General features: G+C 38.5%; 1 protein-coding gene across 1 annotated transcript; it reads left to right on the top strand.

The window, feature by feature from the left end:
- The first annotated feature begins 1419 nt into the window (after positions 1-1419).
- On the top strand, positions 1420-20862 carry LOC140312381 (protein shisa-like-2A). The gene is made up of 3 exons (XM_072390203.1): positions 1420-1601; positions 14779-14915; positions 19888-20862. Exons 1-3 carry the CDS (start codon positions 1420-1422, stop codon positions 20073-20075), a joined length of 507 nt encoding a protein of 168 aa, XP_072246304.1. The 3' UTR covers positions 20076-20862.
- Positions 20863-23979: the final 3117 nt, after the last annotated feature.

Genomic DNA, 23979 nt, shown 5'->3' with positions numbered 1-23979 from the left:
CTGTTGCATTTGTACTTTTAGGGAATATAGAAGAATCAAATCACATTTAATTTGTCTGTATTTTATTCGGAATCAGAAGTAATTTCGGTTGATTATGTCCCTTACAGCCCTTCCATTCTGGACATCTGCAGGGTAGATGGGATGGTTATCCTCAGAGTCATTAATTTGTACAGCAGGGTGTTGCTCTCCTCTAATAATTGCAATATTATGGCGAACAACGCCTATGGCCACCTCAACCCGGACTCTAGTCCTGCAGTGGGCTGCATTAAAACGTTGTTGGGGCTCAGGGTCAGAGTAAGGGTCAACAGAGAGGGCTGGCATAGATAGCCTCGATCCCCCAGCAGGTAGCCATCAAACTCCTCTGTAACTATAGAGGACACATTTCAGTGCATTTAAAAAGGGAGACGAAGAGCATTTGTACAAAACTTTAACTTCCTTACCACGTGCAAATCTGTTGCTCACACTACACTCCCGGGAGATCCAGGAATCATGTGTCCCTATACTCAAGAGAGGCTCCACATCGACCCTACATTCATTCATGGTGTAAAAGCAAACTACAAATAGTCTATAGTATTACAGCAATTGTCTGACCTATAGTCTACCCTATCAACAATTTCACTTCATGTTTATCAGTTGAACTGATATGGGGAAAGAATTAAAATCTTATTTTTATTTGGCAAATTTAAAAACAATATTTTTGAGAAAATATTTCTGCAAATGTGGTGGTTCACTTTCAAAAGTTCACTTTCAAAATAGGCCTACCGCCTACGTTATGTAGCCTAAGTGTAAGGTTTACACAGGAATCAACAGTTTTCATGTTTTCACACTGTTGTGTCGTAATTTTTCTGAATGTTTCTCAAAATTACCCCCCCCCCCTATATATTTTATATATATATACACATATGTAGAATAGAATTTTCCAAAGTGTGGAGATTCTTGTGTAGAAATTACCTGTTTTAATCTCACTCTGTCCACCACAGATGCGTCAAACGAACCTATATATGAAAGAGCAAAAGTTGGCTTGGCACGTCCTCGTCGTGCCACACTTGACAGTAACCTATGCAGCACAGCAAGGTCCAAAGATACAGACCCCTATGCTCCGGATCATATAGATTTGTTTTGATTTGCAACAAATGCCCTTTAATGGATTCTTCCAACCGGAAGGCGTGAAGGTAAAACAAATAGCAGCAAAACAAATTATCTTATTTTAATCAAATCAATAATTAATAAAATAATTGTCACATGATTAGTAAACATGTATGCAGTGAATTAACATGTCGATAGACTCTTGAGTAAGGGAGGGAGGGGTGGTCAACAGCTACGGTCTATTGGCAGCAGCAGCTGGATCGGATAAGAGCGCCTTCTTTCATGCGCACCGAAACACATCTGGGTGTCCATGTGCGACACAATTCGTCTGACATGAGTTCGGACTGCGAGAGTTACTACAACAAAGAAAACGTGTTCGTGGATAGCTTCACGTGTCCGAAGACGGGCAGTGACACCACGGCACTTTTCTGCTGCGGTTTCAGCGACTTGAAGTATTGCTGCGATGACCCCAACAGCTTTTTCCCCTACGAATATAGATACATGTGGTGGTTAAGGTAAGACATTGCTGTTCATCTTTGCTCTCATTTGCTATAGCGTGGAGTCTATAGATGTCATTTTGTACCACAACAACAAAAGAATATACCAACAATAAGAAAGATAAGAAAATCATAATATTCAGTCTGTTTTTCTTGTTATTCAGAAACCAACTTGTTGGCATTTTGCAGTTTGACTTTTTGAGTCTAATTAGAACAACTGCCATGACTCTACTCTACATAACACTATTTGAGAAAAGTTTTGATACAGAAAACGCAAATTACATTTAAAAAGATTCCATAGCAGAGAGAAATTTTACATAATGCTCAACTGGCACAATGCTGCTGATAATGTGACACAATGGGGGTGCCGAACACATAATTAATGGTGGGACTCTCACCCAATGAATGAGACTAAAGACAAAATAGCCAACTTTTGCAATGACAGTGAAAATGTAAACCTATTAATTTAGTTTTTCAATTAGTCAGTGTTGACAATGAAATTGGGATTACTAAATATTTCAGAAGAAAATGCTATCATTTTCTCTTTGAGTAAAGAAATAGCAATAGATCAGACTAGAGGTCAGTAGAGGCTTGTTCAACTTTACACCATAATACAAAGTACACTGTTTTATTTACGGTTACCATTCATTTTAATTTAAGCTTTTCATGCATTTGAATGTAGTCTCACAATATTTACAGACAATTTTCTAGTTTTGTGATAATTGGAGAAACTGTAGCTCAGGAGTAATGTAATTTTTCAATCAGAAAGTGGCCCGTTTGATTCCCAGTTTTCCAGTCTACATATCCATAGACGAGATACTGAAGCCAATATAGACCCCAATGTGTTCCTCTCTTCAAAGTAGTTTTGGGTAATAGCATCTGCAAAATCACCAATATGTCACAATCGCTCAATCATGTTGCTAAGTCATCTCCTCTGGAGTTAAGTTCAGTGTAATTAGCCAGCTTTGGGGTTTATATAGCTTGACACTTTGCACCGTTGTATGTTATTATCTATAATGACTGCACTGATCACTGCAATGACTCACTGGGGTGCTTCACTACACTGATGAGGATTTATTCAAAATCTGAAGCACACTGGCAGCATTATGTGATACTGTAAATATAATAATTTTAATAATAGTCTTTTATAGTTCTTCGATCTGGAGGAATTGCATAGATTGTTGCAGTTAGTGATAAATAAAGTATTTTTGGTCATTTGATTTTAATTGAATTCAGTTTAATTCCATTTCATATTCAGGCTTCCCATGCTATGGTTCCACTATATCTGTGGTTAAAACAGATTTTTGAAACTTTGTGATTATCTTCTATTTCTTCTTCTTTATGTATTATTTTCTTCTTTGTTTCCTTTGCTATCTCTATTAATGTGATAATGGTAAGGTTTTGTGTTGTCTTGTGTCTACATGCATGTGCATGTATATATATTTGTATCCACATGTGTTCCATCATTACCATTATACTTATAATGATTTTCTCTGTCATAAACTAATAATACATAATGATACGCCTCCCAGGATGCAAGGTTGCTCTGACTACTTCTTACAAATGGAGGACTTGTGAACAGAAATTCACTGGTTGATTTTATTACCTTCTAATAGACCTCCTTATCTGGGTTTGGAGACAGTTACAAAAGGGAATATGTGATTGACTTGTCCTCTCATGTTGAGGTCTAAGGGTGGCACATTACAGCATAATATCTGTCTAAAGCTAAAATAGTCCAAATCAGGATTAACAATAAAACAGAGGACAAAGTTAACCAACAGAAGATGTGAATAAGGTGAACGTAAGCAGTAAAAATGGAAAGAAATTCCTCTTTAGTGAACAAATTTATATGCACATTTTTGAAAAAGGCTTGACACATATTTGAAATCATGGAAACAACTTTACAAACTGTTTCCGAACTGGCAAAGATTAAAATACCAAACAAAAAACTGATGTAACTGAAAAAATGGATTGATTCATACTTAAAGAGATCTAAGAAAATATTTAATTAGTAGTTATGCATGATATTTCGAGGACCAGACCCTTCTTCAGACTACTGGTTCCTATATACAGAGTGAGCTGTTAGGACTGTGGAGGACTGGATCCAGAAGCGAACAGGAGACTGAAAAGGTAGAGGTCAAAAAATGGATTGATTTAGGAAGGGGGAAGTGAGGATGTCAGGAAGCAAGGAAACGATCCAGGGGCAAAATCTTAATCACCACACTAGCAACTTGACTATAAACAAAAACTTATATAAATAGTAGTATGAAGAAAGATAATAGAAAATAATCACATTTATATTCCAGATGCCCACTAACAATTTGTACTCCACAAAATTAATCAGACAATAAAAGCCATAGTTACAAATTAGAAAATGAATGTTCTAGCTATTGCCTAAGGCAAATAAACAAATAAATACCACAGTATCCCCAAAGACTGGAACATCCATAGTTCAAGACAAACTCTTAACAAAAAACATCACTTATAGTTGGTGCTATTATTAATGCTGTACAAAAGAAGCCAGGATTTTAGAAAAACAATAAGTATATGAAAGGAAGAATAAAAGAAGTGTAAGAACTTGCAGTGGCACAATTAAGTCTGTGACATAATGTGAATGTGTGGTATGGTATTCATAGTTTAATATGGTATTAAAAAAACAAAAAACATGAAAACAGTACAGTTTTCTGCCTGAATGCCTCTTGCTGACCCATTCATTTGAGGCAGGTGAACTGAACCAGGGAAAAAGCTAAAACATGCAGGGAGTCAGTCCCAACAGATTGGGAAACACTGCAGCAGAAGATTCTGATGATGTCAATACCTGTATTCTTTATATTTCCCAACTTTGACTACAAATCCATGCCGAACAAAGAATTAAAGAAGACTGTCAAAAAATGTAAAAAAAAAATCAATAACAATTTTAAGAGGAAGAGAAGGAAGACACTCTGCTGCTAAGAGACTGAAAGGGAAATCAGACAAAAATTTGCATCTTGATTCCAAAATATGTAAATGGATTGCTTAAAAAATAAAGTCTACTTTAAACAGCTAAAGTGTTTGAAAATCCATCCATGAACAAACAAAAGTCTGCTTTCTTGCCATCATAAGAACCTTTACTGAACATCTCTCATCCATATTTTGTATCTGAGCTGTTAGAAGACGGCCAGTAAACTGAAATGCAATTTGTGTGGTAATGGAAACAAATTTTAAAGAACACACAGGCTAACAACTTAAGGAAGATGTGACTCAAAAGAAAACTCAGATCTCACTATTCCTCTCCCATTTCTCTCTTTCCTAAAAGCCCATGGTATCACAGATTCAATTCAATTCGTCCATCAATCCCGCTTAATTCAATTTAGGGTTGGGGGGGGTGCTGGAGCCTATCCCAGCTGTCATTGAGTGAGAGGCCGGGCACACCCTGGACAAGTCGCCAGACAGAGACAAGACACATAACCATCCACGCTCACACTCACTCCTAGGGACAGAGTCACCAATGACCCTCACATACATGTTTTTGGGTGGTAGGAGTACCGGAGAAAATCCACGCATACACAGGGAGAACATACAAGCTCCACACAGAAAGGCCCCAGCAGGGAGTTGAACCTGAAGAGTGGTGGAGAGAAAGGTGTGTTAGAAATTGTCTGAGGTCGCCAACAATGGGTTGGGGTATTTTTGTAGCTTGGCACCAAGTTAGCTGATTAGCTAACTTAGCTAAGATTAGCTAAGATTATTTTTAACCAAAACAATAAAAACTAAATGTGTATTTCAACATAATTTAACACCCAACCAATCAAGGCTAACAGCTTTAGTAGGTTTTAGATATGCTTTATACGTTACATTTACATTGGAACGGAAGAACGTTTGACATGATGGCCCACTGATTTTACAGTCAAGACATAGTCCTCAGCCATACCAATATTTAAAACTATTTGACACAATTTTAACATAAAACATCTGTCTATCTAGTCAAAACAAGGCAAAATCAATTACCAGTGATCAACAGTCCTCTTTACTTCACTAACTCAGAGACGTAGAAAGGTATTGTAGAATGGTAAAAAAAAAAAAAAAAAACTCTCATCTTTTCCTAGGCTCTTTTCCTTTATGTCATGGGGTTGAGGGGAGATGGCTGGACTTAGAAAAAGGCAACCACACTATGATGACACCACACTTACACTAAGCTGTGATGTAGGTCTCCAGAAAATAAACGACAGCTGTTCAGTAAATACGCTTTAGATGCTTCATCTAATACAATCTAATTGTTCTCATATTTGAGTCTAGAGTTCACTTCTGTCTGGCTCATCCACTTGCAGAGAGACAAGGAGCTGGCCCAATGCCCACAGTGAAAGCAACCACCTCCCATGGTTAACAACAATAGCAATGCAACTAAGCACATAAACAAGCCGCATAAATGACCTTCTCTTCTATAATGACCACCTACCATTTTTCTTTTTTTTTGGTGTTAGATTAACCTAGTTAGCCTCATGGCTGAAAACACCTGTAACCCCTCCATGGGCTGTGTGTTGTTTTCACAAAGAAATCCCCTCACTGTTAAGTACATTCATTGATTATTAAGTCATTAAGTATTACTATTGATTGTGTTTAAAAGTAAGTAACTTCAACTGAAAGAAATAAGAGAAAGAGTAACTTAGATTAAGTACCTCCAATGTGACCAATAATGCATTGGAGCTACTTTTACTAGAAGTAAGGATGGTTTATTTTACTGGGAAATTTCTGGTTTTCAGCAGTAAAAAAATATACTAAAGGCTGAAATAAAGTAATTATGCTGAGTAAATGTTCACAGTAAATTCAAAATCTACAATAACTCACTGTGAAAATGTCCAGATTTGCCCATAATTGGTTGCATTTACATAACTGTAAAGATGATCTAAGGTAGATTTACTAAGAAATGTGTTGTACGCAAGGGTAAAGACTGTAATAATGCCAAACAGTAAAATATTGTTTAATCACTGGTTCTGTATTTAAAAGAAATTATCACAAATTTTAGAAATGCAGGAATTTACAGTAGTTGACTCAAAATTTACCCATATTGCATTGGACTTACAGTAACAGTAATTTCAGGACTGCTTCAACTGCACAGACTGTAACATCTTCAGAGAAGCTGCTGCTTGTGGAAATTCAGTGGACCTGGAGGAGTACACAGCATCAGTAACTGGTTGCATTGGCAAATGGAGTGAGGATGTAACTGTCTCCAGAATCATCGCCACTAACACAAACCCCAAACTCTGCAGAGTTTGACCGTGGAAATGTGCGGTGCCTCACGCCAGCCATGAATTTGGCCTTTTGCAAAAACTGCCAAGACGGAGACAGGACAGGTCATGTTTATCAAATGTCTTTGTTCTACTAAGTTCTCAGTTATTCTCAGCATAAGGATGGTAGCTATGATAAGCACTCAGTTTCATTCAGTCACTGATCAGGATCGTTTAATTGGGTAAATAGTATGATTTATATAAATACCTCTTAAACATTCATCTATTGCTTCCTTAAAAATGTTTTGTAGTATAGGCTATTTATTTTAGTTTCCCTCTGGCAATCATCACCTCGCCTTGATAAGGGTGTCTCTGGAATTAAAAGAATATCAGTGAATTTATGCATTACATAATACCTACATGGAACTTAACATAAATTTTGATTCACTGAAACTTAAACTGCCTCTTTCATGAAGTAAAAAAAAATAAAATGAATGCGCAGATATATGTGTTTTTAAACCCTAATTTCGCAACCCTGACCCTAACCCAGAAGGACAATATAAAAAATACAATTTGTACTAAATAGCTGTACAAAGTTTGGCAATGTAGTTTGTGTCACAGACCGGCAGAACACCGGCAGTTTATTGAGAATAAACACTTGAGTTTCTCCAGACAGAGTAAAAACAAGAGGCTGTGAAACACCTGAGACACTCTCCTCCATAACTATGTTTGAGGATGGTGTAGCTATGAAAAATATCAAAATCAAAACTCTCTCCACTCCAGGAGGAAAACAGAAAAGGCTTTAAACGATTACAAATAAACTTACACGCTCTCCTAATGAGGCGGACTTAAACAGAAGACGCTCACCCGATAAACGGGGCACAATTGCTGCAGAACATAAATCTCTCCACGAAGGGAGGTACTATAAAACTTTAATGATAACTGAAACGCACCTCTCCTCTAACGGAGGTTCTATGAAATATTGACAAAAAACAAAATCACTCCTAAACGGAGGATCAAAACAGGCTATGAGTTTACCGTGAGATGAACTAGGACTAAGGAATAAATTATAAACAAAGATAGCTCTGTAGGAGGATCGCTCAACTAAAGGTTACGTGGCTATGGATTCTGTGATATAAGGCGCTAGAGTGAAGAACATGAAATGGTTGCGACAAACTGGCACAAGACAAGGGACACGCAGACTATTTGAACACATGAGGAGCCAAAGGGAACAGGTGGAAACACTTTGGAATCAGGGAAGACAATCAGACACTTGACACAAGAGGAAGAGCAAGGTACCTGAAACGAGAAAGTTTAGTATTTCAAAATAAAACAGGAAATGACGAGACAAGACATGGATCTAAACATAAAACGTGACAGTTTGAATGTGTTTCCTCTAATATGTGAAATTAATAAAAGGAAACATTCAGACTTATTATAGGTTTTGGGGTTGGGAAGCACATCTGTTTGGTCAGATTTGATCTTGCTCATAGTTAAAGGGGTGAAATCAAATTTTTTCTGGGTTTTGACCCTACTTTGTGGCGCTCCCTACAGGTGTCCCACAGATGATTATAGTATAGGTCAAGAGCTTTCCAAAACAGTTTACAACTAGTCTGTAGCCCATTTTGTTGCTGCTCTGTAAGTGTCTCAGGTTCAAAATTCAAAGGTCACCTCTGAGGAGCAGGAGCTGCCCACAATTTTCATACTGACATATGTTACTCCCTAGGTCAAGACCTTTCCAATGATGTCTTCACTTTTGTCCTACACCAAAGTTTAATTTTCATCTCGCTCCAAGGCAAGGCCATTTGAGGTGTACTTTCTCAGACCCTTATTAAGTCAAAGCTGCAACTTGTCTTGTCTCGTCATTTCCTCTTTTATTTTGAAAGATTAACCTTCCCTCTCGTTTCAGGTCACTTGTGTCACCTGTCTGATTGTCTTCCCTGATCCCAGAGTGTTTCCAGCTGTTGCCCATTTTCCCTCATGTGTATTTATAGTCTCTTTCCCGTGCCAGTGTGTTGTAACAATCCCTGTGAGAGTTCTTCATCCTAGCCTTACTTTGTATCCACAGCCTTGTATTCCATGACCAAGCGAGAAAGCGTTCCCTCCACCAGAGTGGTTTTTGTTTGTAAGCTTTTTGATCCATAGTTATAGTTTGGCCTCGTCAAGTTTCACAGCCTGTTTGGTTTCCTCCGTTAGGAGTGATCTTTTTTTGCTAAAGTTTCATAGCACCTCCGTTAAAGGAGCGATTGCGTTATAGTTCTAGTAAAGTTTCATAGTGCCTCCATTAGAGGAGAGAGTTTTGTTTCTTGTTAAGTTTTCATAGTGCCTCCGTTAAAGGAGAGATTATTGTGTCTTGTAGAGTTTCCATAGTGCCTCCGTCAGTGGAGTGATTTTGAGTTTTGTATTATTCCTCGTGCCTCTGTTTTCCGGGAGAGAGTCTTTGATTTTGTACTGCCTCATTAGAAGAGTGCGTTCAGTTATTTTGTAATATTTTATAGCTCTTTCAGTTTACCTCCTGGACTGGAGTGAGTTTTGTTTTGATAAACTTTTATAGTCACACTAGCCTCATTCTAGTTAGCGTGGTAGTATTTCACAGCCTCTTGATTTCTCTGTCCTGGAGACTCATAACTGGTTTATATTAATAAACTGACTTATTGTGAAAACCCTGCATCTGTGTCCTGCTGGTTTCTGACAATATGGTCAATTATACCGACTGTATCCCTTTCCCCAAGCTAACAGGATGGTCCTAGGTGACCAAGATTCAGTATATTGTAGTGCCAATATGTATCTGGATATACAGTTTTAACTTTTGCATACATAGCTTTACAAATGTTGTTTATTAGCGATGATGTGAAGATGATGAAGGGATTTCCGTACACTTATAGTGTTTCTTAACATCTCGATCTTGCAGTAAATTCAGCCAGCCTGGGTCTTATTTTATTCTCTCCACCCTGTCCAAACTGTGTTAGTTTAGCTCAGAACAGAACTGCTATGAGTGTGTGGTGTCTATAGCTGTTTTATTTGCTATTTAATGACCATTTTTATTCTCTTTTATCCCTGACTATTTTTGTCTGTTTTGATTTATTTATCCATGTTTCCTTATTTATTGTTGAAATTTACTGCACTGATCTCCAAACGGTGGATGTGTGAAACATAATTAAATTTTTATGTGACTCATAAGAATGACAAATAAAACCTATCTTTATTTTGTTTGTTTATGTATTAGCTGTCCGTGAATACATCCTCCTGTAAATATAATTATTCCGGCTCTCTCCATTCGCCTCGGCGCTCTGATTCGATGCAGAAGATGTCAGTGGGCAGTGATCTTTCAGGGTGTGATGTTGTTCATCCAAAACAAACTTATTTCTCTGTTGCCTGCATATTTTTCCTTTGTAGCGTGTTTCAGCAGCGAAGCCGGGAAAAAATTAAAACAAACAAACAAAAAAGTAGCCTATGATGATTAACGTGACGTTTGCGGAAGCTACATTGATAGTAGCGTCCTTAGTAACCACCATAGCAACATTCGAAACAAAAATAAATTTTACAGGTTAATAACTAACAAACTAAACTAACTTGCATACCTTCCCTGAAGGAATATTTTAAAAATAAAATGTAAAATTTTCACTCTCAACAATGTATTATAATGTCGAAACTATTTTAAAATGTTTATTTTCCTCTGTAAATCAAAGGCACGTCAGCCCTGACTTCAGGCTTTGCCCAGGTGCACTGGTCGCTCATGTTGACGGATATTTGTAGGATTATGCATGAAAATCTGTGCATAACTTTTCGTACGTTTTCATACGGACTGTGGGTGAGAGCAGCGTGACACACACGTTGTGACCAGACGTTAGGTTACATCAGAAGGCAGTAAGGCTGTTACCACTCACCAAAATTGCCACAGTTATTACACAACCAAGTACAATTACGTTATAACAAGGTCTGTGCTACCCCTGTTGTTGCTCTCCTCCCCCCTTGTGTGTTTTCTTCACCCATTCTTTCAGCCATCGCCAGATCTTTACAGTTCACCACGCGGTAACTTATCCGGCTCTCTTTTTGCTTCCTTCTATGTATTTTGAGACTCTCCATTGTTTTTTTGTGGTTTCCTTGTGCTCCTTGCTTCCTGGATTATTTTTGACCCTCTCCTCCTGTTCCTCAGACCTCCTGCCCTCTCCCGGATTCTCTCCTCATTGTCTTCTGCCCTCTTGAGTTTCCCCCCTTCAGCATCTTGGTCCCCCGTTCTTCTACACTACCTTCCTCTGTTCATTAAAATCCCCTTTGCATCTGGTCCTCAGCGTCTGTCCGCTATCCACCTGTCGTCACAGAAAAATCTGGACACGATGGACCTCCCAGACGCTGATGCTCTCCGGTACACCATCACCAACCAAGATTCCTTGCTATGTAAACACGATCAACTATTGGAAGGCCTCATGGGCAACTCAGCTATCTCTGATCAACTCTCCCGACTCACTCTTCCTCAGCCACCTGATTTACCCTCTGTCCCTGCTGCTTCTGCAGCAGAGCCCAGCAGCCCCTTCTCCGTTAGGGAACCCCACATGGTGGACCCAGACCCGTATGCTGGGGATCCACTTAAGTGTAAGCCTTATCTCCTCCAGTGCTTCCTAGAGTTAGGACAAAAACTCTTTACCTTTTCTTCTGAAGAGTCTAAAGTTCAGTACCTAGTGGATTTACTCTGTGGGCAGGCTTGATAGTGGGCTACAGCCTTATGGGAGGGTTCTTCTGTGTTTTTTAAATCTTACATTCTCTTTGTTGAGGAATTCAAAAAGGTTTTTGACCATTCTGTACAATCCTGTGAAGCTTCAAGTCAGCTTCTTTCCCTGTGGCAGAGCACGAAGCAAGGGTAGTGTGGCGGATTATTCTATTGAGTTTTGCATTTTAGCAGCGAGTTCTGGGTGGAATGATTCAGTGTAACGAGGTGCTTTTTTTAGGGGACTCTGAACAGCTTAAGGACGAACTAGCACTCGGGGATGAGACAGCCTCTCTGGATTCCCTCATTTTGGAATGTGGTCAAAAGGGGCATTTCATCGCTGCCTGTTCTCAATGCCCAAAAGCTTAGGCTCATCCACGGTTGAGGAGCGCTGGGCGAGCCTTATCCACTACTTCCCTCCCTTCACTAAGCATTTTTCAGGACAAGCATCTCTGAGCACTCCTTTGGGCCCTCTTCAGCTTACCGCCTTGGTAGACTCTGGGGCTGAGGATAACTTTATCGACGAGATGGCGGTCTGGCAAGCCGGTTGCTCCACCGAACCATTAGACCCACCCATCATTGTTAGAGCATTGGATGGCAAATTACTCACATGAGTAACTCACCAAACCACCCCTTTCCAGCTGCTGGTGTCAGGAAATCACAGTGAGTTTCTGTCTTTCAAAGTTTTATCCTCCCCTTCTGCCTCCATTTTGTTCTCAGTTACCTCTGGCTCATTCTCCATAATCCCCACATTGACTGGGCAGCTGGCAAAATTATTAATTGGAGTGAGCACTGTCATAAGGTTTGCCTGCAATCCGCTCTTCCTCCCACAGAGGGCAGAGTCTCCCCATGTTTACCATCACCTCTTGACTTTTCCCCCATTTCCTCATACTACCAGGATGTTGTCCATGTTTTCAGTAAAGGAAGCGCACTCTCTCTGCCACCTCATCACCCCTATGATTGTGCCATTGAGCTGGTTCGTGGATCCCCGTTACCCTCGGGCCGGGAGTACAATCTTTCTCGAACAGAGAGGGAGGCGATGGACAAGTACATTGCTGAGTCTTTAGCAGCTAGGATAATTCACCCCTCCACATCCCCTCTGGGGGCGGGTTTTTTTTGTGAGTAAAAAAGAAAAATCACTCCGCCCGTGTATTGATTTTCGTGGCCTCAATCAGATCACTGTGAAAAATAAATATCCTCTGCCTCTCATTTCCTCTGCGTTTGAACCCCTCCACGGTGCCACCATCTTCACCAAGTTAGATCTGAGGAACGCTTACCATCTGGTCCGTATCCGAGAAGGAGATGAGTGGAAGACAGTGCTTAACACCCCACTCGGCCACTTTGAATATTTGGTGATGCCTTTTGGCCTAACCGATGCGCCAGCCATCTTTCAGGCTCTCATAAATGATGTGTTGAGAGACTTGCTTAACCGTTTTGTCTTTGTCTATCTTGACGACATCCTGATTTTCTCCCGTACCATGGATGAGCACGTGAGAAGGGAGAATCGACTATATATTAAGGCTGAGAAGCGTGAGTTTCACACGGCCACAGTTACTTTCCTGGGGTACATCATCAAGAGTGGGCAAGTTATAGCAGTTCTTCTATTCTACCTTACTCTGTTCATTAAAATCCCCTTTGCATCTAGTCCTCAGCGTCTGCCTATTTGTCCGCTATCCACCTGTCGTCACAATGACAAAGATTTGCTGCCTGTAAATAGAAGAAGCAAACATCCCGACTAAAAGCACACTCAGTATTAACACTGTGTTTTACTGACTGAATCATGAATCATATTGAGCTTAATGTACCACGTTAAGTTATCTGTAACATTAGTTAATTACTCAGCAGTTAGGTACCTAACAGTCTGACAACGTTACAGTTTAAACTGTGGATATGAACACAAACATTACGTTAGGTTATTAACTTAAAAATAATAACAGGGGAATGTTTTCTTGCCTGATATTGCCAGGATAACAGTTATAACATGAAGTTTATGTTATGAGACCAGACAGATCCTGACTCTTCCTCTGTGTCCATATTCATGTTTTTGTTTTGTTGAGCTGTTCTCCGTTGAAATCCCACAACTTAAATTCACTCAAATAAGAATTTGGCGTGCAGATATTAAATAATCCAGGTAATGATCCTTGTATTTAATCACGAAGGCCAGTTTCGCCGGAAGACAGCTACACTGACCAATCATACGCAAAGCAACATGGTGAAACAGCCAATAGCAATTGACAAATCTAAAAAAGTATAAAAGTATAAAAAGTATAAAAAAGTTAAATATATCTTATATGTATATATATTGCAAAGCATTTAGCATCTGCATTTAGCCTGTGCAAGGTGTGCACAGCTATTTCTGTTTGTTGGGTCTCTGTTTTTTTCCTGGTTGGTTCAGGAGTGTTTACACTAAGACTGTAGGCCAAGGCTTTATGATGTGCCTTTTCTACGCTTTTCTCAAGTGTAAGTGTTGCACAACTGTCATTTGTGTTATTCTGAATCTTGCCTTTTGTGAACACTTAACAGTTCAAGTCCACACTAAATCACATAAAGAATGAAGTTTCTGCTGCACTGCTTTCTGGCTCCACAAAAGCTTTGATGTCTCTCTTTGTCTTGTTACTATGGCGATAAGCCGTTATATAACAAGAAAAACATAAAATAACAGGCAATTATCATAATTTTTTAATTTAAGAAAACAGAAAAACTACTGTATAATTATTATGGTAATTTTCCTGGAAGAAAATGGGAAATAACTGTAGTTTGTCATCATTCGCATAACACATAAAATAACAGGCAGGTTGTTAATTTACAGATAATATCTGTAATGTTACTGTTTTTTATACTATTCTGAAAAAATGGTAAAACTACTGTAAAAATTTAGAGTAATTGAATTTAAAATTACATTTTTTTTACAGTGTAGTTATGCTGCAATAGGCATGTTCTGCTGGGAGACCCCCTATGATGCATCTTTTTTCACTCTGCTCTCTTTACTCTCCATGTACATATGATATTATTTATGTCATTAACTTGTGTTTCTCTTTCTCAGCAGGTATCCCTGGTCAGGTGTGATGAAGCTTGTTGTTCTCTCTTTTCTGTCCTCTCAACCCCCAGCTGGTCGAGGCAGATAGTCACTCTTCCTGAGTCTGGTTCTGTCAGAGGTTTCTTCCTGTTAAAAAGGATTTTTTTTTCCTTCTATAGTCGCCCTGTGCACGCTCATTGTGGTGGATTGGATTGAAGAGAAGCTATACAGTATATTGTGAGAGCACAGCTGTGTTTTCTTCCTGTCTTATAGTTTTGGAGCTCTTGTGGGTCTCTCCGTGGCAGCTGTGGTTCTTCTTGCCTTTGTCATCACTCTGTGTGTCCTCTGCTATCTATTCATCACCACCAAACCTAGAGGTCTGGAGAATGGACTGCCCCTGCGAATACCAAGTACTGTGTGTAGCTCCGTCTTTGTGCAGGGGCATTCTGTTAAAACATTGAGATGCTTTGAACAGTTTAGATGTCTTCTGACATTATTAATGGCTATCTCGAAGATGTTTAAAACTGTCATTGTAAACTTTTATTTCTTTAACTTGTCAGAATTCAAGACTTCCATACATGGGAGGTACTTGAGAACAAGAGCTGGACTGCAATTTCTCCTTTCCCTATTTTCTTTCATTTGGTCTTTTTCTCAGACTATCTTTGCCCTACTTTTACTTAAGTATGTAAAATGTTTAAGTTGAGAAACAAATCGTGGTTCAGTGTTACAATTCAAAATAAAATAACCACTCTTTATTGTAGAAAAGTTTGTTAGTGATGTGACAGACTGATTTATAATTCAGTAGGTATTTGCAATTAGGCTGGTGGCTGCACCAGCATTGTTTGAATGTACATTTGTTGGTCAACTTTTGATTAAAGACCATATGCACATGTACTTAAAACTACATAGACTTAAATTGTGAACTTGTTGGTACTGGTCGGACATTCAACAAGATTCTTAACAAGATTGAATGCCTCTCCTGCATTCACTGTAAATATTTTAACCACAAAATAGAATTCAATCAAGTTGTATTCTTTTTGTTATGTTAAACTGATCAAAATTTGATAGGCTGGTAGATATAATAAATGGACTTGTACTTGTATAGCGCTTTTCTAGTCTAACTGACCACTCAAAGCGCTTCACTACATGCCGCATTCACCCCACTCACACACACTCATACAGCACGTCTTAAGATACTTAACTACGTGCTTTTTCTAATCATTCATACACACATTCTTACCCCAGTGATACACTGGGAGGCAACGTGGGGTTCAGTGTCTTGCCCATGGACGCTTCGACATGTAGCCCATGTAACCTTCCGATTGGTGGGCGACTGCTCTTCCTCCTGAGCTATGAAGCTCATCCTCAACCGTGGATGAGCCTAAGCTTTTGGGCGTTGAGAACAGGCAGCTACAGTTTTTTTTTTTTAACCTAAGCAAAAAAAGTTATCATTACTCTTTGGCAGCATTAGAGTCCATTACATCTTTTAATTCAAACATGCACACAAATTCATATGTAGCAAAACTACACATGAAGCACTTAAAATTGATATGTAACACATCAAATTAAAGACTGTGAGATTAATTACCACATGAGATGTAATAGCTTCATGAAAACATTACCTCTAGAAGTAATCTTGACTGTCAAGTTAAATAAAAACAATATTAGAAATAACAGCAGAAACAGCAGTTACCTCTGTCACAAATCTACAGAAGGCTTGTAGGTTTTCTTCATTTTAAAAAGCTACAAACAAGATATCTTTAAGTATTACAGCGGTGCATATTGAAAACCTATGTTAAGCATTCACATTACATCTTTAATTTAGTCTTAAGCTTAATTTTGGCAAAGCACATGTTGTGACTGCATTTTAGCACTCAGAAATGTTTGAAATTGCAACAGTTTCTACTGATTTCTTTGAACTGAACAATTTAGACAGGCTGGTTTGCCTGGAAATCACACGTGGGTCAATTATGATTGGGATTTATTTTACTCAATTATACTCTGCAGTTCATCCTGATGTTATCACACAGTTGTCTTGGCCAGTGACAAACACAACACAGAGTACTAACAGAAAGACATCTGTTCCAAAAGCAGCTCTTCACTCCAAGCTCCATATTGTTGACAGATGACAATCTTCAGCCAGTTTTCCTTTGTTTTTACTACAAAACAAACTAAGTACAGCGTATCAGACGACAAAATAAATTACACAGACATGACAGTACAAGAACGATACAACAAAAAGTGAGGGACAAAATGACAAAACACAAAAGGGAAAGCAAATAGTTCAGGAGAGAATAATGAATCAAGATTGGGCCAAAAAGGGTGGAGGAACAGTAATGATTTTATGTTGTGTTGATCTGGTGTGTGTGTTTGTGTGCGTTATTTTTTAAAGGGATGTAAATGTGAGAGATTGTGAGGAGTGTTTTTTTGTGTTTCAGAGTTTTGCTGTTGTTCATTATCTTTTTACATAAATGAAGCTAACACGTGGCTTTCTCATAACATCATAGCAATATTGATAATAGTAATGGTAAGTACACTAATGATCAGGAATAATATAATAACTGAAATGGGTTTAAGAGTGGTAATCCTACCACTATAGATGATTATATCAAAATAGATATGTCCATATTATGATATTTATATGATGATATTATATATTATATTGTGTAATATTTCAGCACTGATGTAATGATGTGTACTGATGTAATCTAATTCTTTATATTTTCATAATATTTGCAACAACAATCTAACTGATTCCAGTGATAGTAATTTAAAAAATAGTTTGTGTCGGATTGATCCTGATATTAATTTTAGGTGCTCTTTTGATGGGGTAGCATAAACTTTGTCTAAATAACTCAAAGGCACTCAAATGACTCAAAATCTTTCAAAATATATGTTCCTCAATTCTCAGCAGGACCTTCTTCCAGCTGAAATCTTAAAGAAACATTCCAGAAGGAGGGCAAGGCTCCAAACAGTTCCCTCTCATCTTCTCTGCACCATTTGGGCCACAGACTGTGCTTTTGCTGCCTGTTTGCTTAGCCCAAGTCCAAATTAGCACCAGAGTTATTGCCCTGGCTCAAGTCTGCTTCCTGTTTCTGGGCTCCAGTCTCCTGTTCAACCTATAGCGCTTCAGTCTAGAGACCAGCCACCTTCAGCGCTTCAGCCTCCGGTAAAGTAGCCCCCTGAGTTTCAGTCTCCAGCAAAGTGGTTTTCCCAAAGGGGGTTCCTGATGGGGTCGCGCAAAGGGCGATACTCCTCATGTTCCTTTTCCTGCTCCAGAGGGGTTCCTTGAGGGCTTACTTCTGTCTGTTTCGGTTCCTGTTCCCGAGGTGGCCTTGGAGGGCTTATCTCCTTCTGTTTCAGTTCCAGCTCGAGAGTGGGTCCTGGAAGGCTTACGTCCACCTGTTCTTACTTCAGAAGGGGCCCTGGAGGGCTTGACTCTGCTTGTTTCTTTCCCCAAACTATCCCAGGTGGGCTTGCTTCCGTATATTCCTGGTTCTGTGGGAACCCAGGTCGACTAGTCTCAGCCAGTTCCTTCTCCTGTTTCCAAGGGGGTTCCAGTACTGCGCCCGTGATTCTGGTTGCTTCTTCTGGTTGCTTCTTCTGGTTCTGTTGGAGTTAGTGTTGGGTAGTCTCTCGGTGGATTCTTAGCCATACACTTGCCTTGGTCAGCTGACAAGGGGTCCATGCAGGCTTTGTGTGTCACTAGGGAGAGGAGACAGAGAGGGACTGCTCTGATCCTGGAGGCTGTGAGGGCAAATTTAGCAAAGGTTAGCAAGCCTTTTTTTTCCCACCTCATGGAGAGAAGCATGGAGGATGGGAAGGGGCTGCAGGAAAAGGGGGTTTGTGACTTCTGTCCTCAGAGGTCTGGCAGGAAGAGAGAGGGTAAGCAGTCTCAGGGGGTTTAATGAAGTGGATCAGATCAGGGGGTGTAGCCACCTATAAAGGAAGCCATGGATTTTCAAAGTAAAGTCCAGTTTCTTCCACAAATGAATTATTTCAGCTAGTGGTGTCCCCGCCATGTGACATGCTGCAGGTTAAAGGCATCTTTTAACATAAATGTATGTATGTATTCTGTTACTCGTCTTCCTTGTGAATTCTTTTCACTCTGTTTAGTTTTAGTTTGTTGTTTTTATTCCTGGCTTGGCAGCGTTTTTCATTTATTTAATTGAAGGTTTAGTAATCTAAATCGACGGTCTTCACCGTCCTTCCTGGTGGTTCTGCATTTAGGGTCCTCAATCTCTGCTTTCTACCCGTGATTTCTGACATAAATATTCTTTACTCAGTCTTTTCATTATTCCTTTTATATCTATATTGCATGCTGTCTGTGAAAGTCAGTATGAGCTGGTGCGTCTGGATTTTGAATAATGTGAAATAATGTATTAATGCATATCACTTAAGCACCCCAGTCTCACAGGGTTGCACTTAACTTATTGTATAATATACATTGGCTTTCATTTGGTCCTGCTAGAATTGATTGAAAATAATGTGATGTATAACTCGATAATCTGATTGGTTAATCTGCTAAAACAAATACAATAAAAACATAAAATATTCATATACTACATATACACAATTAAGTTGAGTTTTATGTAAGATCATAGATAAAAATGGTATATTCTTTCAGTGGAGCTCAATAGATATTAAGCTCAGAAATGTGTTGGCAAAAAGATATCTGATTGAACTCGAGTGTGTCTCTAGACATAAGACTTTACTTACTTTAAGTGCACTATTTTTACTACTGAAATACAATGCTGCTGAAATTAAAACGGGTAAAGATAAGAATGCAGGCTTGTTTTATGAAAACAATGTTTTCCACACACAATAAGAACCCCTGCTGAACATTTTAGGCATAAAACCAATACAATGTCTGTGCAACAGTAACATGTTATGTGTTACTGTTAACTGCTCCGTCGGGTTCATTTCTCTTCCCTCACTTTTCCCTGACACTTTATCCAGCTCCCTCTCTATCCTCCTCTAACAACGTTCGAGTCCTCTTTCTATCATCACCAAAATCCAGAATCTCATGAACCATAGCCCCAATAAAACCATATCATCATGGTTTTATTTCAATTCATTGCTTAATTATGTGAAATCATGTGGGATTGAATGTGAGTTGTGCAATGAAAGTAAGTGAAAGTAATAAAAAAAATAAAATAATGTTTGTGTACACATCTAATATGTTGTAGTTTCATAATCCAGACTTTCGGCAGGCTGTTATTTTAGGATAACATCATATCACAGCATAACAACAACCTTGACTTAAAGGTACTAAATTGTCTATAACAATGTGTTAGGTTTTGTGGATTTTATGAGTTTGGGTTTATTTGGGAAACAACACCTTGGACATGCCAGTTTCTTGAAATGTTTTCTTTCTTCCAGGTTCTACTTACAGTCCACAAGGAACGAGGGCTGGACACAGCAGTGCCCCTGCTGGCCTTCAAGGCCTCAGGAAACACTTTGTGAGGGGCAAGTTGGACTGTGACAACCAGCAGCCAGACCCTGACCGCCTTTTCCAGCGTTGTTTCATGGCTACTGTCACATCCATAAAAGTGGAGGGTCCTGCTTAGATTGGCTGTTGATTTCTATATGCTGTTAAACACTTGAGTTTTTAGTTTCATCTCATTATTAGACATTGAGCTGAATTTTGATGTCCAAATAATTATATAAAATAACTGCTTGTTTCAATCGAACAAAAGTGCTAATGGCTTTTTTGAGTGCCTGGAAAAATGCAAAGGGTAGATAACATTAAATGGTTTAAGCTTACTGAAAAGAGATGACAGGCAGAGATTCATGTGTAATTTTGGTTTCCAAACATTTTGCCTTTATAGGCTTTAGATACAAGTGTCATAGATATTTCTTCAATGTGCTTGTGTAAAGTTTCTATTGCTAGCTAGCACAGGTTTTTGCTCTGAATAAAAATGATCATTATGGTGCTGCTTGCTTCACAGTACAGCCCAACAGCATTAAAGCAGCTTGAAGGAAAAGAAGTAACATGATCTAACAGCACAGTTTTAGGCTATTTCGTAATCAGATGAACAGTTGTATGGTAGTAAATCAGCAGAGCAGGGTATTTAGAAGTTGAACTTTACTGACATGTTCTGAAGACAGATTATTACTTGGATTACAATGGAAAAATTCAGTATAATTTGTAGGGAAATCAACATGTTGTCTTTGAATTATTTGTGTCTGTTTTGTTTTTCTCATTCATCCTCTTGTCTCAAATTTCTGCTTTTGAAAAAAAATTGTGGAAAAAAGTTAAGCTAAGAAAGGTGTTAAACTGTGGGTGAATGGACACTTTCTATTATATTGTAATGGATATTGTCAGTAGTAGACATAAAAAGGTGAACAGCATTGTTGATGTGCATTGTTATACTAAAATAAATCTTGATGATTTTGAAAATAATTTTTTATCATGGATCATCATGGATTTCTAACTGCTCCAACAAGAATTGAACTGAAGCTATTTCACAATTCAGATGCACCTTGTCTCCCTTTGTCCTCAGAGGTCTGGCAGGAAGAGAGAGGGCAAAAAATGCCATCTGTAATTTCTCAGAAGAGCATCATGACGCTTGATAGCCACACTCACACCATGATATTATGTTGCCAGTGTTAGTGTCAGTGTTATTGCCAGTAAAAACTGTGTCAACATTCCAAATAATCAACAATTATGTCAGTGGCATGAATTCTCATTTTAGTGGTTGCTTGACCTCGTCCGAAGCAATAATATGATGCAGACACTGGTGGTTTTCAACTTCCTTAACTGCAGGATTACTTGTTGTGACACATTCAGGTTTGAGCGTGACGTGGTGGAGAGAGGACCCAGATGCAGAATTCAAAGCAAAAACTTGATTTATTTACAAAATGAGAACAAAAAGCACGGCTGAGCCGGTTAACAAAAAATCTAAACTGAGGAATAAACAAAACAAGACTATGGCTGTAGAAAACAAGAGGCAAAAACCTGACCTGACAAAACCTGATGAATCATGAAACTCGTGGCAAGACGTGAGGAAAGGTGAGGAAAGGTAAGGTTAGGTGAGGTGTCAGTTAAGGTGAAGTGAGGAGAACCTGGAAACTAAATACTGTGGTGAGTTGATTGCAGATGGGGTGTAGCTGTGAAACAAAGACAGGTGACTATAGTGAACCTAATGATAATTAAATAAATTAAAAACACATGGCAAGAAATAAACCTAAAACCTGAAAACAAGACATGACAAAACAAACAAAAATATGACATGACACTATCTATTAGCAATTCCTAACTTTATCCTGTAGAGGAGAGAGGAAGCCAGATAAACCCTGGACATTTCACCGGTTCGTTATAACACATTGACAACATGCACACTCAAATTTACAGCCAGTTTATTACCAAATAACCTAAAGCTGGACTGCTCCTGGTGCTACATCACAGAACTAATTGGGTTAATTGAGAGTGAGTTAGGAACATGATTGGTAAAATTCTATAATGGAAATCAGTGCATCTGCCATCCAGATGGTACCTGGAAGGCAGAATGTCATCCTTGCAGAGAGATTGAGACATAGATCAGGTTACAGTAAGATTTAAATTAGTTTTATCCTGTTCATCATTTGTCTCATCTCCTAAACAGATGAGCCAATTACAGTGATACTATGTAAAGATAAGATAAGATAAGCTAGTCCTTTATTAGTTCTATGGTGGAGAAATTCACAATGTTACAGCAGCAAAGACTGTAAGATAGAAAAAATTGGCAAATACATAATTTTGTATATGTGAATATGCAGAGATTGTGTTGTATTGGTTATAGAAAAATAAGATAAATTTCTTCTCCGGGATAATATATCATAGCACAGATGGTGCAGAATGAACTGTTAAAGTTTGAGTATTTTTTGTTTTTTTGTCTTGGGTTTCTAGGTTCTTTGTTTGTTGTCTTTATTATTTTTTTTTTTGGGGCTTGTCTTTGTCCAGTTTTGTTTCTACTTCTACTCTTTTCACTGTAATAGTTTCCTCAGTTTCCATATTCAGAGCTTTAGTCCCACTCATTCACCTGTATTCATTATCATCTACAATCACTTACCTATCAGTTTTCCTCAGTATTTAACCTCAGTGTTTTCTCATGATCATTGTCAGATCCTTGTCGTTACTTCCATGATGTGCTTCTTGGTTACTTCCTGTTCAAGTTCATTGTGATAGTGAGATCAAGTTGGGTTTTTGTCCTGTCTCCATGTCTTGTCTTGTCATTTCCTGTTTTATTTTGAAAAATTAACTCTCCTCTAGTTTCATGTCACTTGCCTTTCCTTATGTGTCACTAGTCGAATTGTCTTCCCTGATTCCTGAATGTCTCCACTTGTTTCCCATTGCCCTCATGTGTCTTATAGTCTGCATCTCCCTTTGTCTTGTGCCTGAGTGTTTCGTTCTGTCAATCACCCAAGCCTGCCACCACAGTCATAGTTGTCCTTGTTTTGCTTGTTCAAAGTTCTTAAGTCAGAATTATTTTGCCTCCTTGTGAGTGAATTTTTTTTGTTGTTGTTTGTAATTTTCATAGATTAGTCTCAGGTTTCATAGCCATTTTGATAGCCTCCTTTTGGATTGATTTTTTTGTTGTTATTATAGATCACGTTTCATAGAGTTTGTACAGCCTCCAATTTTCGGGAGTGCATTTGATCTGTTTTGCTTCTAGTACTGAGTTGGTTTTCCTCCATAGGAAGTGATTTTGAGTTTATAGTTCATAGTAACAGGTTCTCATTTAGTCTTAGTAGAGTGAGTTTCTGTTTTTTTTTTTCCTCTTTTCGTTTAGGGTTATTTCCTCTTTTATTCAGGGAGATTTTTGTTTCTTAGATTATTTCCTTCTGATTATTTTTCTTCATTAAGTTTTATAGATTGCATAGATAGTATTTTCATAGCTTGTTATTTTATCACTCAGTGTTGGAGGTTGGAGATATCAATAAAGTCTGCTTAGCATTGATTCCTCTGCATCTGAGTCCTCTTTAAAGTCCAGATCTGACAAATAGTATTATTCAGGTTTTGTTCTGTCCTTTGATTTCTAATTTTCTCAAGTTTAGTTCATGGTTTTCTGGCTTGACCACGTTTTTTGTTATAGTTTTAAATAAAGTCTGTTAATCTACAACTTCCCGCCATCTGTGTCCGCATTTGGATCCTCTCAACATCTCCATCCACACTGACATGGTGTAGTGGATTTATTCATTTTTCAAGCCCCTATATAGCCTATTAATTTTTTATTACTATTGTAGTTATTATGATTGGGCAAACACAGAACAGAGAAAGACACAGCTCACACAGAATAAGTTACTGAAATCAATGAATGCAAGAACCTGCTCAAGTAGAAATGTAATACCTGTCTAAAGTCAAGAAAAGCTAACTCACCAAACAAAGTCTAAGGTTTATCCATTTTTTTAGCAGTACTAGAGAAAAGTGTGGAACTTCAAACAATGTTCTTCTGACAAACTGCCTTGAAACAGCAAGTACTTGAGATAGAT

This window comes from Leuresthes tenuis, unplaced genomic scaffold (assembly GCF_036924035.1).
Source record: "Leuresthes tenuis unplaced genomic scaffold, fLeuTen1.0.hap1 SCAF_7, whole genome shotgun sequence".
In the NCBI taxonomy this organism is placed as follows: domain Eukaryota; kingdom Metazoa; phylum Chordata; class Actinopteri; order Atheriniformes; family Atherinopsidae; genus Leuresthes; species Leuresthes tenuis.
The sequence above is the reverse complement of the archived record's forward strand: the minus strand, read 5'-3'. Positions and strand labels throughout refer to the sequence as shown.